The following is an 18970-nucleotide window of genomic DNA, read 5'->3' as shown; positions in this document are numbered from 1 at the left end:
AACTCCTAGTATTCTCCTATTAACACATGCAGTCCATTTGTAGTTGTCCATGAAATCCAGCCCGAGATATTTATGTGTGTTTGTTCTAGGTGCTCTCTTTTGAAGGTGACACGCACCTGTTCTTTACGTGACCCAATCACTATTATTTTAATCTTATCCATCTTGACATGCATTCCCGAGTGTCTGCAAAATTATCTCAATGTTTCTACGTTTGCTTGCAAGTTGTCCTTGCTCTTGCTGAGAGAGAGAGAGAGAGAGATTGCTTGGAAGGCATCACATCAGGCTTATGCTAAGTACCAGCGTCATTCCTTATATTGGGGCTGGCAATCACTAGTAATACCCCTTTGTATTACTGTTGGTCCCCTCATTGAAGAGGGCATGTATCCGAGTTCCACTGAAGGGCTAGGCTGAGCTATGGAGCTCTCCATGACTAAGACTATGGCTGCAAGCCTTTCCCCAACCCTTTTTGCATCCAGGGTATTTTGGTGGGGGTTCGAATTTCAAGCAATGGCTGGTCAAGCTAACGATGGTCAAGAAATGCTTGGAAATTACCCCGTTGGTTTTCAGCCTGGGATGCAAGGGACGCAAGGCAATGTATCTTGGGATATGCAGCCCACAATGCCTAATATGATGCATGGCAATACTGGCATGCAGCCAGGAATGGAGAGTGGAAAGTCAGGGATCTTTGGAGCTCCTACAGGTATGTTTGGTATGCATGGGGCTGGTTTGACAAACCCTTAAGTATGTTTGGTATGCATGGCACTGGTTTGACAAACCCTTTAGTGGGTAGTGGCAGTGCAGGACAGGCTGGAGGGAATGCACTGCAACCTCCATTTTTGCAGCGACCTGTGTATGACAATCTGACACCCAAAGTGCCCTGAAGTTGGATTAAGTAGGTGTTTTCAGCTACGTGGTTGACCACCACCTTTGAGGTAGATGTTATGACAGCATGGCACAAGTAATACAATAAAAAGTTTTGGGAAGCCCTCTTGCCGGTTAGCTCTTATCGGCATAAGCCCTTGTCAGAACAGATTGAAAAATATTGTTGTGGTGTCACCACAATGTAAATATCCTAAGTCAAAGTACAGTTGACCATTTATCTGATCATAATTAAAGAGTTTTCATATGTGTTAATTATGGTCAAAGAGTTCTTTTAATGGTCAAAGAATTGACTACGGTCAAAGATACTTGACTTTGGTCAAGTAAGCCTGACTTTGGTCAAGTAAGCCTGACTTTGGTCGAGGAGACTTGGTTTATTACCAAGAGGGTTGACAGTGGTTAACCAGAGAACCACAGAGCTGACTACGGTCAGAGAGTGTTGACTTCGGTCAATGAGACTTGGCATACGCCAAGAGGGTTAACTACGGTTAACCAAGATGTGCCAACTTCGGTTGGAGAGATTTGACTATAATTAAGGTGCCTCGACCCTTGGTCAAAGCCCCTTAATTATGATCAAGAGCATTGACTTCGGTCAACCAGAGAATAAATATATATTTTTATATTTGTTATGTGTGCACATGTGTTCAGTGGGGACACCCACCATGACTAGAATTAGTCCACAGTGTGTTATTTGCATGCAAAGCGCTAACAATTAATGGGTGCCATGGTGGTGCGCTTTAATTAATTATTGCAGGTACTAGGAAGAGTTATTTTCCTAAGCGTTACGGGAGCCTAACAAGCATCTAGGAGGCGGTTCGCGTGACCAAGTGCTTCGAAGACTCCAGAGTTGCCCTTAGTGGCATGTAATAGGACTTAGTCTAGATTTTAGACAAGTGGCATGTTGCCAATTTGAAATGAGCTTGAAGCTCTTGTAATATTGATCCAAGTTGGATTTTGTATCAAATACCTCCACATTGAACTTTGTAACAGTTTTCTCGCTTCATGAATAAAAACCTTCGGGGGGGTCCAGCCCGACGTTTTGTCCTGGGCCCTAGTGCATCCGTAGAGAGAGGGAGTGAGAGAGAGCATAAGAGAGAATATTTGCAGTAATTATATGGAGCGAGGTTTCATTGGTATCGGAGCATGGCTTGACAGCTCTTTGTAGCTGTGACGATCAAGTACGGGCTCCGTGCAAAAAGAAGCTTCACTGGAAATTGTGTAGCAATCGTTTATTTTGGGGGCGCAATTCTGAAGTTTGTGAACGCACGATTGGTCGGGTGATAACCGAGGAACACTTATTCCAAAGGCAGGCTGGACAGTAGATTGGAGCCTAGTGTTTCTGCGTCATATGGCCTTTTCAGACAGTTGTAAATTGTGGCGTATATTTGAGATCTCACAAAGTTCCAAGTAGAGGTCCCCTAATCGCACGTTACAAGAAGTGGCTTATGGCTATGCTTCTAAGTTCTCAGGTCTTGAAATAGAGGCGTGGGAGGCAGGAACCACTGCGTGGGGCTTAAGGAGTTTGAAGGACGGCAACGCCCAGAGTGAATGGACGGAGATACTGATGGAGACGCTCAACGGAAGATGACTGTTTGGTTAACGGAGCTAGCGATGTGGAGCGCTATCAGAAGGTTATGTGACGGATTCTCCAGAAGACGCGACGTGCGACGTCAGTGAGCCAGCCAAGGTTTGAACCTTAGGCTGACGTGGCAGCCAGCGTGGCGTGGCAAGCAAGGCACGAGCTGACGTGGTGCACACGTGGCAGAGGCATTCAACAGACACATGGCACATAGGTGACGTGGTGCCCACACGTGCGAGCTGACATGGCAGCCAGGTGGCATGCATGTGCATATGATGACATGGCACTGACATGTGGCAGACAGCTCAGTAGATGACGTGGCAAGACACGTGGCAGGCTGATGTGGCAGACCAGTGGTTAAGTTTAACTTTGGTTAGTTAACCCTGGTCAGAGGTCTAGCTAACTTGACCCAACCAGACTAGTTTGGTCAGTGTAACCAAACTGTGACTAGTCCAGTTAGTCCTGTTGCAGACTAACCATACCAGAACCAGTCAGTCTGGTTAGAGTAACCAGCCGGTTACTTCATCTAGTTATTGTCAAAAAAAAAAAATGACAGTTGCAGAGACAGTTCTGGCCATCAATTTTCATCTATCTGTCAGACTTTTACTGTCAGAAAAGCAGCAGAAAAGCAGAGAAATCAGATATTTGCAGAAAAGAGAAAATGTATGTCTTTGTGCACTGGAAAGATGAATCAAATGCATTCTGAGTGCTTTTTGCAGCAGCTAGAAAAGGGGCAATACAGTCGTTGATGCTTTGGCCACTTTGTGGGTATATGCTTTGAATTGACAGCCCATTACTAGCACAAGTTGTGAATGCAAGACACCTCTTGTTGAGGTACTTTCTCTCTGAAAACCAAAGGCTGAGTGCATCAGTTGCTTACACAGTGTGTGTGAGAGAGTTGCAAATCTCAGACAAGTTGCAGAGATGGCTTCACAACAACATGCCCAATCATCCCATGAGGGAATGGCAGAGTCTAACCAGGTATAGCAGACTGAAGCTTTACAGATAAACAAAGAGAATGCCTATAGAGAGTTGATTACTCAGTTGGGAGAGGCAACAAGCGATCCCTTGTTTCGCAGGATGGTACAACCTCTTTTTGAGGGAAAGCTAGAGAAGCCTCCCTATGGAGCAGATCAGGAAGAAGTGGTGGTGAGCAAAAAGAGGAAAAGTGTTAAGTCCTCTTCCCAAGAAGAAGAAGGTGAAGCATCATCACAGTTCATCTAGTTCGTCTTCATCTTCTAGCTCTACCTCTTCATCCTCGACATCATCTCCTTTTTCGGGATCTTCAAAGTCAAAGAAGAAAAAGAAGAAGAAGAAGAAGTCGAGTAGGAAGGTAGAGACTAAAGAATTCAAGGACGGTGGGAAGTCAGTAAGATTTGCCACTTACAATGGCCAGTATGGCCAAGCTGAAAAGGCTATGCAGTTCATAAGGCAGTTTGATGCTGCCTTTAGCCTAGAAAAGTTCAGTGAGCCCTCAAAGCCTCGTATGGTTGGTTTACACTTGACTGGTACAGCCAGTGCATGGTGGATAGCTAAAACAACCAACTATGTAGCCCCCAGGAAATGGAAGGACTTCAAGAAAGCTTTCTATAAACAGTTTATTCCCAAACAGTTTCGGGGTCATGTCCTTCTTGGTTGGGAGAGCATTCATATGGAAGCACAAGATACAGTCGAGGCTTACAACCAGAAATTTTGGGACGCATACTTGCAGGTTTCGCCTTTCAAGAATATTTCTGACAAGACTCAACTCAGGAAGTATAGGGCAGTACTCACTCCAAAAATACAGGCCTAAGTGAACACCAAAGATATTAAAGAAATATCAGATCTCATGCATTCAGCCAATGTGGCTAGTCTCATGTACATGCAGGATCCTACTGGTGTGCCTTCACTACAGGCAGGGTTACCGAGGGATAAAAAGCCAACGACCCCCAAGTTTGAAACAAGCAGCCTCAGAAGCGGGGATTTCAGCCTCAGAAGCCGAGGGGAAACCAGGTGCAAAAGCCCTTTAAGGGAAGAGCACAGTTTACCCTTGAACTTTCAGGAAAGAGGGTAAATGCTTCAGGTGCGGCAAAGAGGGGCATGTGGCTGCCCAGTGCCCAGAAAAGCCTTCAACTTCGAAGGGAAAAGAGGCAGAGAAGCCACGGGGACCGCAAAAGCCAATGGCAGCAGGAATTCTTGACATACTGGGTCATGTTTCAAAACTATTGGTGGAAACACCTCTCTCCTATGTAGAAAATCATTTGGACTAGTGGAGAGGAGGGAAATCCACAGGGGGAAGAAATTGCTGCTATCTTGGGGAAAAGTCAAAGACCAGCAAGCACTGATTTTATTTGATCCAGGGGCTACTGATAACTTTATATCAGAGGATCTAGCCCTGAGGCTGGGAATAAAGACGGAGGAGTTGGGCAGGGCTCTGGATGCCGACCAGATGTTCTGTGGGAATCCTATGCCAATCACTCCCTTGATAGGGAAGCTCCGTCTTCATGTACAGAGTTATGTGGATCAGGAAGACTTCTTCATTTCTCCACTGAAACATCATGATGTAGTCTTGGGTATGCCTTGGTTTCCGCAAGGCAGTGAAGTTGACTCTTCCCGAAAGAGTGCTGGAGTTTGTACATAGGGGCAAAGTACATCGTGTGGTTGCTAGGAATAGAGGGGAAACTATTTCCATTGTATCAAATAGTTTTGTTGGAAAAGAAATAAAGTCTGCAGTTTCAGCTTACATGATTTTTGTAAAAGAGAGAGATGTGGAAATGCATGCTGAAATAAGTGAGGCAGATCAGAATAAAATTCAGTTTCTTGAAAATTTTAAAGATTGCTTTTCTGACGCTTTGCCAGGGGAGCTACCCCCTGAGAGACCTGAGGATCATGGCATAGAACTCATTCCTGGCAGCGAGCCACCCAATAGGCCCCCATACAGAGTTAGTGCAACTCAGCGAGGAGAGATTATGACTCAGGTGTAGGACTTGTTGTCCAAGGGGATGATTCAGCCCAGTTTTTCTCCTTTTTGTTCCCCTGTACTGCTAGTACAGAAGAAAGATGGCTCATTTCGTATGTGCGTCGATTACCGTGCACTGAACAAAATGACCATCAAGAATAGATTTCCTATTCCGCGCATTGATGATGTGCTGGATCAGTTAAATGAAGCTTCAGTTTTCAGCAGGATAGACTTAAAGAGTGGCTATCACCAAGTGAGGATACAGCCTCAGGATGTGCACAAAACAGTGTTTCGCACTACTTTTGGGTTGTATGAATATTTGGTGATGCCTTTTGGATTGACAAATGCCCCAGCTACTTTCAATAGGATGATGGATCGTACCTTCCGACCTTACAGACAGTTCATTGGTACCTTCTTCGATGACATAATTGTCTTTTTTAAGTCCGAAGAAGAGCATAAGGAATATCTTGCTATAGTCTTTCAAGAGCTGAGAAATCATCGGCTCTATGCAAACAGCAAGAAAAGTGAATTCTTCCTGGAAGAAATCCATTACTTGGGGCATATAATATCCAAAGATGGAATACGGATGGATCCAACAAAGATCCGTGCCATTCAAGAACATGTTCCTTCCATAGTTCTTGCATCCTTTTTGGATTATAAAAGTTGGAACCTCATTATGTAAGAAGAATCAGTACCTCATTAGGTAAGAAGCATCAAGATGGCTTCCATGTAGTCATGGATTTCTTCTTATAATCCTTGCCTACAAAGTTGGATCCCCAAACTTTACATGTCTAAGAAGCAATTTGAGTGTTTTACTGAAACCATCATTGCATTGGTAATCATGACACTCATTTAGGTGGCTAACTCAATCAACAATAATGATTTTGTCTCTAGAGCTGAAAACTGTACATGAAGTTCAAAGTTTCCTAGGCCCGTGTTCTTACTATAGAAGATTTATCAGGCATTTTGCGGATATAGCTGCTCCATTTCACGATCTTACTAAGAAAAATGCAGCTTTCAGATGGGGAATTCCTCAAAAGACAGCCTTCACCACACTCAAAGAGAGGCTGACCACAGAGCCTATCTTAATAGTTCCAGATTTGTATCAGCCATTTGATGTGGATTGTGATGCTTGTGGGGAATGTGTTGGGGCTGCGTTGCATTAGAATGGTCATGTAGTGGCCTATGAGAGCAGGAGACTCCGGGATGCAAAGAGATATCTGGGAATCTATGAGAAAGAGTTATTGGCTGTAATCCATGCCATCCATACATGGAAGCATTATCTTTTGGGTGCAGATTTTACAGTTAAAACAGATCACCAAAGTCTGGGATACTTTTTGACTTAGACAAAGCTTTCCGAGAAGCATATGAAATGGGCAAACATGCTGTCAATGTATCATTTTCAGATTGTCCATACTCCAAGAGTTCGGAACAGAGTGGTAGATGCCTTGTCCTGAAGAACCTAGGTCAACAATGTAACTATTGCTTATCATCAGGACCTGGAAGATATGAGGGAGCAATCTCCTAATGATGCAGATTTTGGTGAGATTCTACAGCAAATGCAAGAGGGACAATCCACGAGTCACTATTCCTTGAAAGATGGGTATTTACTGAAAGATGACTGCCTATGCATCACCCAAGAGATGAGAAAAAAGATTTTGGAGGAATGCCATGCACCTCCCGGTGCTGGACATAGAGGAATTACAGCAACAACTCAAGCACTAGAGAGGCATTTCTTTTGGCCAGGGATGCGGAAAGATATACATCAGTTTGTTATTGAATGCCTTACGTGTCAGAAAGTGAAGTATGATAGACGAAAGGCACCTGGCCTACTTATGCCTCTTCCCGTGCCTCAGGCACTGTGGGAAAGTATTTCAATGGACTTTATTTTTTATTTGCCAAGATCAAAGTCAAGGAATGATGGGATTTGGACTATCATTGATAGATTCAGCAAGCAAGCTCATTTCATTCCGGTTCGCAAAACCATAAAGGAAGATCATATGGCTAAGCTTTTCATGGCACAGATCTTTAAGCACCATGGTATGCCTAAGTCCATTGTTTGTGATTGAGATCCCAGAATGACTAGCCTATTCTGGAGAGCTTTATTTGATAATATGGAGACGATCTGAATTTTTCTTCTTCTTTTCATCCCCAGACAGATGGTCAAAGTGAAGTTGCAAATTCTACAGCATTGGATATGCTGAAATGCTACATTGGTAACCAAGGTTTAGACAGGAAAAAGTACCTACCATTGGTAGAGTTTGCTTACAATAATATAATACACAGCTCTACAAGGAAAGCCCCCTTTGAGCTATATGTGAAGGTGATTCTGCCACCTATCCTGAGGAGCAAGGATGGAATATTTGCAGCTGATCAGTTTGTGAGAGACCTCCAGACAGCTTATAGCCAAGTGCGGACAGCAATGGAAAGGTCTCAAGAGCTGCAGATAAGCATAAGAGACAATTAAATCTCAAGGAAGGGGATTGGGTACTTTTAAAGTTCGAGAAAGCTAGGCTCCGCAAGTTTAAAGGCAAATCGAAAGTGTATGCAAAGTTATCTTCCAGGTACTATGGCCCTTTCAAGGTTACAAAAAGAATGAATGAGGTCGCATACAGGTTGGCATTACCAGAGCATTGGAGGATTCACAATGCATTCTATGTGAGTCTTTTAAAGAAATTCCAGGGGCCAGAGCCTACAGAGCCAATATCAGAGGATTTACCAGAAGTGGATGAGCTGGAGGAGGTCCTTCAGCCAGAACAGATTGTGTACCATACTGTACGCAAAGGCTCTCAAGGCAAGGAGTTTTACAGGTATCTTGTAAAATTCAAGAATTATACGGCATTGGATGCCAAGTGGATGGATGAAGACATGTTGTCTGATCATCCACAGCTTTTGGATGTTTACAAGGAAGCTTTTTAGGTGAGGTCAACTGAATAGAAGCCGAGGGGATGTCACCACAATGTAAATATCCTAAGTGAAAGTACAGTTGATAATTTATTTGATCATAATTAAAGAGTTTTCATGTGTTAATTATGGTCAAAGAGTTCTTTTAATGGTCAAAGAATTGACTATAGTTAAAGATACTTGACTCTGATCACGTAAGCCTAACTTTGGTCAGGGAGACTTGGTTTATTACCAAGAGGGTTAACTGCGGTTAACCAGAGAACCACAGAGCTGACTACGGTCAACGAGACTTGGCATGCGCCAAGAGGGTTAACTACGGTTAACCAAGATGTGCCAACTTCGGTTGAAGAGACTTGACTATAATTAAGGTGCCTCGACCCTTGGTCAAAGCCCCTTAATTATGATCAAGAGCGTTGACTTCGGTCAACTAGAGAATAAACATATTTTTTTATATTTGTTATGTGTGCACATGTGTTCAGTGGGGACGCCCACCGTGACTAGAATTAGTCCACAGTGTGTTATTTGCATGCAAAGCGCTAACCATTAATGGGTGCCATGGTGGTGCGCTTTAATTAATTGTTGGAGGTACTAGGAAGAGTTATTTTTATAAGCGCTACGGGAGCCTAACAAGCATCTAGGAGGTGGTTCGCGTGACCAAGTGCTTCGAAGACTCCAGAGTTGCCCTTAGTGGCATGTAATAGGACTTCGTCTAGATTTTAGACAAGTGGCTTGCTGCCAATTTGAAATGAGCTTGAAGCTCTTGTAATATTGATTCACGTTGGATTTTGTATCAGACACCTGTACGCTGAACTTTTGTAACAGTTTTCTCTCTTCATGAATAAAAACCTTCGGGGGGGTCCAGCCCGATGTTTTGTCCTGGGCCCTAGTGCATCTGTAGAGAGAGGGAGTGAGAGAGAGCATAAGAGAGAATATTTGCAGTAATTATCTGGAGCGAGGTTTCATGTGGGCTGCCAAAGGAAATTAGGGACTACTGCACGAAAACAAGGGTCACCAATATGTCTTAGCTTATTGAGAATGCTACTACAGCTGATCCATTGCTGTTGGGAAAAACCAGCGGGTATAAAAGCAATTAGTCTGAGAGTTTCAAGAAAGCAAGGAAGCTAGGGAATGCTCCTAAGCCTCCTTTTAACACATGGAAGAAGCGTGATAGGCCAAGCTCCAATTGGCTGTCACATGAGGAAAGGAAAGCCTTGATGGAGGCTAATAAATGCTTTCACTCCAAAGAAGAGAGCCATGTGGCACGGGATTTCCCAAAACGCAAGCTTAAAGGGAAAGTGGATGATAGGAAAGAGCAAAAAGGCAAGAAGCCTAAACCATCTGCAGGGTCAATGCATGATGTTATTAGTGATGGCGATGCTACGGAGCTTTGTAGGGCATGGGGAAAAGTGAGTGATCAGATGACATTAATCTTCTTTGACCCAGGGGCTCGTGCAAATTCTCTCTCTGCAGAGTTGGTAGGCAAACTTAGAATCCGTGCAGAGGAGATGGGGCCTATGAGTGAGGTGGGCTTGGCTTGTCCTGGGCTTAGCACGCCGGTTGGAAAGCTCCGCTTGCACATACAAAGCTTTGTGGACATCGATGAATTTTATATAATGCCTCTTGAGGGCTTTGATGTTTTGCTGGGTATGTCTTGGTGTCATAGAGTTCATGCTTTGGCGGATACTTACAATTGGAAGATCTCCCTGGAGCATAGAGGGAAGAAGCATTTAATGGATGTCAAACTTAAGGGAGAGTCAATCTCTGATGTATCTGCTTCAGCTATTTTTGCTCAGTAATGAACATCATATTTTTGCGTATTTAGTTTTTGCAAAGGATAACTAAGTTTGACGATCCACAATTTGTAATCTTTAAGCTAGATAAAGAGCATTATAGATTTCCTTAATCAGTTTGGAGAGTGTTTTTCTGACTCATTGCCAGGCGAACTTCCACCTGAGGGGCATGAGGATCATGCAATTGATATAGTGCTAGGCAGTATTCCACCAAACAGGGCACCTTATAGGGTGAGTGCGGCTGAGCAAGAAGAAATCATGGGCCAAAAAATCTTTTAGAGAAGGGGCTGATTCAGCCCAATTCTTCCCCTTACTGTTCGACGGTTTTGTTAGTGCAAAAGAGTGATGGTCCTTGGAGAATGTGTCGCAGGGGCAAGGCAAAGGCCTTAAAAGAGGGGTCTAAAAGTTGGGCCCAAGGATAACCAACGTTGTCCTTGGTATGGGCGTTAGGACTTTAATGAAGGGGCAAATGGCAAGGAGGAGGTGCCATTCGTCATGCATGTGTATGCATGCCCTACCCCACCTTCCATCTCTCTCCCGTCACTCTCCCAAAGGTGCTAGACGTTTTCAGTTGTTCTTGTGCAGTTTTTGAGTTGTTTGAGCTGTTTCAAGCCTGTTTTCAGCCGTTTTAAGCCTGTTTTGGCTGTTTCGAGGCTAGTACGCACTTCTAGGATACTTTCTTGATACTTTTGGCATGTGCTCTTAGGAGGACTCAGGCACAGATCCCGAGGCAATCATTTCGGGACAGATCTGTGGACCATCTTTTCTCTACAGCTCTTTCTTGTTCACCCTCCGCTCTCTACCTTCATTTCTCTCTTCTCTTGATTGCTGGAAGACACCTGCACCGTGCAGGGAGCCTAGACAGAGGATAGGTGCGAGGAAGGAGCTGGCCCCTTTGCCACAAACAACGAGAGTTGGTTCTAGGTTCTGTTTTTCCTTATTCTTTCTTGCTTTGCAGCTTTTGTAGTGCATGCATGTTGTTTGCAGTCCTTTCAGGACTCCTACAGGTTCTAGCAAGCACCCAGAGGCAAGGGTGATTTTGTGGAAGGCCTAGGGACAGTGTGGATGCATGTGATAGCCTTGAGGCTACCTTGAGCTCAGTTTGTCAGAGGTATGGATGCCTGAGTATGCCTTGCCAGTGGGAATTCTAGTGGTGCACTTGGATTAGATGCCTTGAAGACAAGTAGAGGATTTGCAGAGAGGAACGGTGCAGGGTTGAACCCCTGTTGTAAAGCATTTCCATTCAGAAGCATTAAATAAATACCGTAAGGTGTGCCAAGGCATTTGGGGCCAATGGGTGCACTGTGTACTATTTTCATCGAACAGGAGCATGCTAGCCTCACCTTTGTTGTTGTTGACGTTTGTTTCTAAGTGTGCTAAGTGATTGAAGTGACTGAAGCTTGCATTATGGTCATTTATGAAGTTTATGACTTAGTAGAAGAAGATCACTGCCCTTTTGTTTATTGAAGGCCGGTTTCAATCAGCAATTTTCAGCCGCATAGATCTCAAGAGTGAGTATCATGAGATACGCATTCGTCCAGAGGATGTATCCAAGGCAACCTTCCAGACGAGCTTTGGGTTGTATGAGTTCTTGGTCATGCCATTTGGGCTTACGAATGCTCCTGCCACTTACAATCAGATGATGGACAGAATCTTCCGTGAGCATAGGTCTTTTATGGGCACTTTCTTCGATGATATGATAGTGTACTCAAAAGATGAGGTAGAGCATAGGAAGCATCTGGCAATAGTATTTGCAGAATTCAGCAAGCATAGGCTGATTGTAAATGCAAAGAAGAGTAAATTCTTTATGCCCAAGATTCACTTTCTGGGACAAATTGTCTCTAAGGATGGCATGCGCATGGATCTCGCTAAGATTGAAGCAATTCGCAATTGGCCACAGAATTTGCATGAAGTACAAAGCTTTTTGGTCTTATGCTAGTACTACAGGCGATTCATACACCATTTCACTAAAATTGCTTCCCTTCTCTATGCTATGTAGAAGAAGGGAGCATCCTTCGTATGGGCTGAGAATCAGATTGCAGCATTTTAGATGCTAAAAGAAAAGCTTACCACAGATCTAGTGTTGATTTTACCAGATCTTTGAAAAGCTTTTCATGTCCAAGCTGAAGCATGTGGAAATAATGGCCTTGGAGCGGTCATTATGCAGGAAGGACGGGTAGTGGCTTATGAGAGTAGAATTTTGCAAGATGATGAGAGACATCTGGGCATTTATGAAAAGGAATTTGTAGTTCATGCCCTTGCTACGTGGAAGCACTATTTACTTGGGGCTGATTTCACAGTGAAGGCTAATCATCAGTCTCTGAGATATTTCCTCACTCAGACGAAATTATCTGAGAAGCATATGCGTTGGGCCAATTTCTTGTCTGTATTTCACTTCCAGGTAGTACATGCGGAAGGTCAGAAGAATGTAGTGGCCAATGCATTGTCAAGGAAGCCTCATGTTTCCGAAGCAACCGTTGCTTACCACAGTGAGTTGATGCAATGAAGGACCAGTATGCTCAGGATGATGATTTGTCTAGGATTTATGACCAGCTGTCTAATAATCAGCGGCGGCATGACCATTATACTCTCAGAGATGGCTTTATTATGATGCATGGATGCCTTTGTGTCACAAAGCAATTAAGATCAAAGGTTATGATAGAAAGTCATGCTCCACCGTATGTAGGGCATAGAGACATTGAAGAAGTTGAGCACTTTTTCTATTGGCCAGCTTTGAGACGGGATGTGGATGCCTTTGTCAGAACATGCATCATCTACTAGAAGGTCAAGTTTGAGAGACAGAAGACACATGGATTGTTGCAGCCATTGCCAATCCCAGATAGACCATGGGAGAGCAGTGCCATGGAGTTCATATTTGATCTTCCTAGGACACCTATGGGGAATGATGGCCTCTGGACTATTATATACCGATTCAGTAAGCAGGCACAGTTCATTCTGGTAAGGAAGATAATTACAACGAATCACATGGCAAGGTTGTTCGTGCATGACATTTTCAAATACCATGGGATGCCTCAGTCTATTGACAGAGATCAGCGTATGACAAGTCTCTTTTGGAAAATTCCACCGCTCTTGATTTTCTGAAATGTTATGTGTCTGAGCATAAGGCACAATGGGAACAATATTTGCCCTTAGTGGAATTTGCTTACAACAATCCTGTGCATACTTCCACTAGGAAAGCTCCTTTGAAAAAGTGAAAGAGGGCAGAAAAGATCCGCCTATCTTGCATACTAAAAATAAGATTTTTGAGGCTGATAAGTATGTTGAAAGCATGGATGTGGCTTATAAGAAGGTGAAACTGGCTTCCAAAAGACTCGAGCAAAGCAAAAGAAGGCAGCTCGTCACTTTCGTGAATTAATATTTAATGAAGGTGATTGGGTTGACTAGGATGCTCCAAGTTTGGAAATAAAAAATGAAAGAATGCTCTTGGGGAGGACTCAGAAACGTGTATGGTGATGTGTCTTTAGGCAAGTCTGTTTGGCTCTCAGATTGGGCCTTCAATCACGGCCCTGCGATAATCAAAAGCCATCTAGAGTGGTAGTGCACCTCTTTAAGAAAGGCCTCAAACAAAAATGCGACCTGGGTGGATGCAATTGGATGCTGCCTGAGTAGGTAGCTAGAAATTTTGGGTTGAATGCCGTAGAAACACAGCTGACAAGAGATTTGATGGATAGAGTAAAAGTGGATTGGGCGACTAGCCATCTATTTAGAGATGCCATAGATTTTAGAGGGCTTGTCTGGTCGTCAGGAAAGCCTTTTGCCAAGCTTAATCTCCACGACTTCTGAGATAGCTCGGGATGCTCTGTTGCAATATTGGCTAGAAGGCAGTGGAAATTTCATGCCCCGCTTGACAGGCTAACAATCTGGAATCTGAGATTGAGGAGGGTCTGGGCAGCAAGCCCCTCCTTGAAACTGAATTTTATGCTTTGGAGGGTTGTGGTGGGTAAACTGCCGGTAAGGGCGAGAATTGCAAAGTGGAACCCTAGTGTTAGAAATTACCCAATAGAGGGTACGCACAGCGGAAGACTGATAGTATTGCCCAGGCATGGTTGCCCTCGTTCAACGTATGGAACGTTCTGTACGTTCCGTTCTGTTCCGTATGGTACTGTACGATCCGTACGTTTTTTTGTTGTTGTTGGGGGGTGGTGGTTGTTGTTCCTTCTCTTTGGGTTTGTTTGTTTTGCTTTCGTTTGTTTTGGATGATTGGTTTTGTTATTGGTGGTGGTTCTGCCAAACTGATTTTGGGCCTCCCAAATGGTAAGGTTCCATATAAACCCCCTCTCTCCTCACTATGATCTCACACTAAGCATCTACCTCCGACTCTGAGTCTTGACTCTCCCTTCTCCATCTCCAACAAGTGACGAGGCTCAAGTTGCATCAAGCATCTAAATCTCTCTGCCTCTTTATCTCCAGCAAGCACCTATATTACATGTTTGTACAAGTTTCAAAGCTTGTACAAGTAACTCCTCCAAAACTCTAAAATCTGTGTCTTTTTTTTTTGGGTATTGAACATACCATCGGACGTACACCTAAGATTTTTTAGTTCATTTAGTACCGCACTAATATCGAACGGTATGCATTGAACGTGATCGTACGTGTTAACCATGTGCCCAGGAGCTCACACAGTGTGCGTGTGGGGTGTGGAATCACAAACTTCTTTACTTAATGTGCAAGCCAGTAAATAGACAATGCTGAGAGACAAATATAGAAGCAACACTTTATATTTCCGTCCGTCCACAAAGTAGGACAGGATACAATACCAAGAGGTTCTCCTACTAGATTCAAGCACTTCTGATCTTTGAGCCTGGGTGCTCCACCTCGAGCAAATGTAGACTCTCTGTCTAGAGTGTTCTTCTCCACCTTACTGTCTGTGAATCAGCCTAGGTGGGCAGCACCTTGCTAGTTCAGTCTGCATCTCTTTGTAGGTCTTCTTCACCTCCTGGGAGTAGGTCCAAGAATCCCCTAACTGCTGCTCCTGTCTGCTGCAGGTTTGCTGCTCCTGAAGATGAATGAATGGGGGCCTAAGTGCCCCCTTTTATAGGCCCAAAGGGCCCTGCAAATCAGCCGACCAAGCAGGCCGACTTTCTGGTCTGTAGCGTTTGCTGGCTCCAACCAGCCCAACCAGGCCCCTTAAAAGGGCAAGGGGTCTGGCCCCTTCAGCCCTTTTACCTGCCTCTTCAACCTCCCTTGATGCTGCACCAGATCTGCTTCCTGCCAGGCCCTATCCAGCCCCGTACATCTTGTACCCTGCTCCGTACACTTGCTGATGCCAGTGCCACCTGTCCCAGGTCTGCATCTCTACGCAGTCTTCCTCCAGCCAATCTCCGCTGGCCACGTGGCATACCGGCAGTCCTTCTACCCTCCATGGAGGCTGATAACTGCCTGGTACTGTCCTTGGCAGCCCTCTCTCTTTCTGAATAGCACCCACATGGCTGCCAGGATGCGGCCCATGTGGTACTCCCTCAAACCCTAGGTTCACCTCCCCCATGATCTCCTTATATGGGGGCTTACAGATGGGGAGGTGACCTTTCCAACACACCCGTATGTCCATTATGGAACCGTTTCAAAGAAACCCACATGCATCTTCTGTGGGAATGCCCAATCTCAAGGGAACTGTGGACGGGGGTTGAAAGAAAGCTGAGTAGTCTTCATATAGCAATGAAGATAAAATGGAAGATGGCTTTATTGGGAGACAAAGGAGATCAAAACGACCTGACTCACCAGATGCTTCAACCTCTAAGAGCCCTAGTTCTAATGCAACTTTGGAAGTTCAGGAATGGGGTAGCATTTCAAAGGACCCCACCGGGGAGGATGCCAGTCGAAAACTGCTGAGAGGAAATTCGCAAATTGATAAGAAATGAAAGAGAAGATGTTGCAAATGTGGTGGAGTGTCTCGACACATTGTGTCTTGCATCAGGATAATTCCAAAACAGCCTATTGTCCTCTACTCTCTGAGGAACAACCCTTTCTTGATGTTATGGGATACTATTTAGATTTGAGAAAGGAACAGTCTTCAGGCTTTTGGGCATTCCTATGGGTTACGAAACAAAGATTTGGCTGGTTCTTAGACAGATTCCAAGGTGAATAGGGTCTGCACCAGTGTAGCAAAACTGGGATTTTGGCATAGTAGGTGAAGATCCAAGCCTCTCAGTAGTAAAATTCACAATCTTTAGGGAGGTGAATTGGAGTAGGCCAACTGGAAAAGAACGACTGCAAAAACCCAGAGAGCAAATCTTGGCATTGGTATGAGAGAGTTATGAGCACATTTCACAAGATCAAGCTATTCTGGACGTGCACCAACCTAGCTTTTGCTGGTTCCTGTTTATTTGTTGTTGTTCTACTAGACATATATGGAACAAATACCACATGCAGCAGCTCGATTTATGTAACATCATCATATGATGATGCATCATCACCACGGAAAGGTGATGTCACCACAAAAAGGTCATACCAGTTACCACAGAAAGGTAACTCATTATCCTGTCGGTTGATAATGTATATGCATACATGTAACTTCCTCAACCTGTAGCCACTGAAGACATGCAAGTCCAGTCACAAAAGTTTACACACACGTGAATCAGTATGTATGTAAAGAGAATAGAGATTGAATTGGAATAATGTTCCTGAAAAGTCAGATAGAAATCACCAGGATCTTACAGCCTGTCAAGCATTGTTGTCATGAGTTAGCCAAGGGAAGTAATTTGGTCAAGAAAGTTCTCTGTCAGGGGAACTTGGGTGTTTGAATAAAAAAACCCAGGTATGCTATGCCTGGATGGTGAGAATCTCTGCCAGTATCAACAAGAAAAAGGAGGCAGAGGTGGAGGCAAACATACCTCCCTCAAGAGCCATTGAGGCGACGAGAGAAAAGTGATAGCATAAGGCAGTGATGAGCTGGTTGGAAACTTGGGGGATAGATGGTATGCTTTGCTAGAATAACTGGAAAGCAATTGTGGGGACCAAAAGAGGGAGGGGATTTCTATGCCAGGTTGATGAACTGCACTGTTGGATGAAAGAGTGCACCAGGGTAGGGGCACTGATATGCCCATATCAGGAGAGCCCTCAACGTGCATGAGATCATGTTGTGGAATCGTTCAGCAAATTTGAAACCTGATCCATCTTTCCTAAGGACACAATGGGGTTCAGGAGGCAAAGCCTGCTAGATCCAGAGGTTCTGCAGTCTCGAATTGATCAGATGTATTCCTTAATGATTATCTTTTCTTTTTATTGACTATATGTGGAAGACATAATGAAAGTCTTATGATGCATTGTGACAGCTACGTAGAGCTGTTCGGAAATTTTGCATCTGGTGAACATAGATCTTGTATGGTCTCAAGCATTCCATGTCATGTCTATTTGAAAATTTCTGTATTCTTTTTCAGTACCCAGGTTGCGGTCCACCTCCACTTGTTTCTCCTTTTTCATGGTAAGGTGGAGACGGGTTTGTTGATTGACAGAAGGCACCATTCCCTTTTACCCAATTATAATTGTAACTTCAAAAATATATTGCAGATCTTGACACACGCTAAATTGTGCAAAGCTTTGTGCTCTTCTTTTTAGACATACTAACCTAGTTTTTTGGCATCTCACTGTCAGGCTTGTGTGAAACGTGTGGAGGAAGACAAAACTGGCCATAAGCATTGCACTGGCCAATATTTTGACTATTGGGCTTGCATTGACAAATGCGTAAGCATGGGTTTAGTGTCTGCAGTTCTGACTCTCTCCTTTTGGCATGGGTGTGGCTTTCTCCTAATCAATGACCTTTTTGTATGACAAATGTGCAGGTGGCACGAAAACTTTTTGAGAAACTGAAATAAACACGTCATTTTTTAACTCTCAAGGTGGATGGTCCATTGCATTCCGCATTGAAATGAGTCCAATTTTTCCTGTCTCTCATCTAAATCGCTAGTACCTGTGTCATTGATTACAATTCTTTCATGGATTTGGGGTTCATGAACCCATACTATATTTTGGTACCTTGAGCAAGAGTTTCAGCATTGATGCTTACACACGAGGGAAAGACCTTTCTCACGCAATAAGCTAGACCACTAGAATGAAGAATGAAGGAGCATTGTTTAGAGGTCTCAGGATGGTGAAATCTGAGGCAAGTTTAGAACTCCAACGTTGGTGAGGCTTGATCCATTTGGTCATAACTTACATCTGATTGTCTACGCTGGTAAGGCTTGATGCATTTGGTTATAACTTATATCTAATTATCTAGTCCTTGTCTGTTGCTGGGATTGTGCGTGTGTAAAAAATAGAAAATAAAATCATCACCAAAAAAGAGTGGTTTTTTTTCCTTGTTTTTTTTGGAGGTTTTGTTTGTTTATTTGTTTTTTTTTTTTGGGGGGGGGGGGGTATTTTGGTGCATACATATTGATTTAGCTTCTGATCAGTAAAGGCATATTTGTGCTTAAAGTAGAACAGTATGTAGATCCTTCAAATCTCAGGAAAGACAATACTTACAATATTCTTCGTGTATATTGATTTACTCCAAAAAATGGACAAGAAGGCAGACTCTGCCTGTCCAAGATCTCAAGAGGGGACTTGTTCTCATATAAAAAAGCAAGGCACAAGAGAAGTAAATTTCAAGCAATCGATCTCTTGAGGTGTTCATTGAGGTGGATTTTATTATTATTATGATTATTATTTGTCAAGCAAGGTGGAATGCTAGTCATGAGGAGGGCCCCCTCGCCACCAACTAGTTTTCAGATCCATTTTAATCACGCTCTTGACCTGGTGTACGTGAGCCACCTGACCTCCAAGCTTCCAGTCTTACTTGGAGATGATATTGACCTCACCCATGCCTCGGATACCCTTGTCTAAGTGATACAAGATGTTGTCGCGAGATCCTTTCCTATGACT

The 18970-nt window shown here is 43.8% G+C and overlaps 1 protein-coding gene across 2 annotated transcripts in view; it reads left to right on the top strand.

The window, feature by feature from the left end:
- Positions 1–18325, top strand: part of LOC147901978 (cytochrome b-c1 complex subunit 6-1, mitochondrial-like) — a 51222-nt gene extending 32897 nt beyond the window's left edge. For both annotated transcript variants that reach the window (XM_087375201.1, XM_087375200.1), the window contains exons 3-4: positions 17702–17791; positions 17890–18325. In XM_087375201.1, coding sequence (XP_087231327.1) covers positions 17702–17791; positions 17890–17922 — 123 coding nt within the window. In that variant the 3' untranslated portion in view covers positions 17923–18325. The remainder of the gene's footprint in view (positions 1–17701; positions 17792–17889) is intronic.
- Positions 18326–18970: the final 645 nt, after the last annotated feature.

This window comes from Dipteris shenzhenensis, chromosome 5, assembly GCF_047967505.1.
Source record: "Dipteris shenzhenensis isolate YYH24624 ecotype China chromosome 5, Dip_SZ_1.0, whole genome shotgun sequence".
NCBI lineage: Eukaryota > Viridiplantae > Streptophyta > Polypodiopsida > Gleicheniales > Dipteridaceae > Dipteris > Dipteris shenzhenensis.
This window is presented reverse-complemented; position numbering and strand designations above follow the sequence as displayed.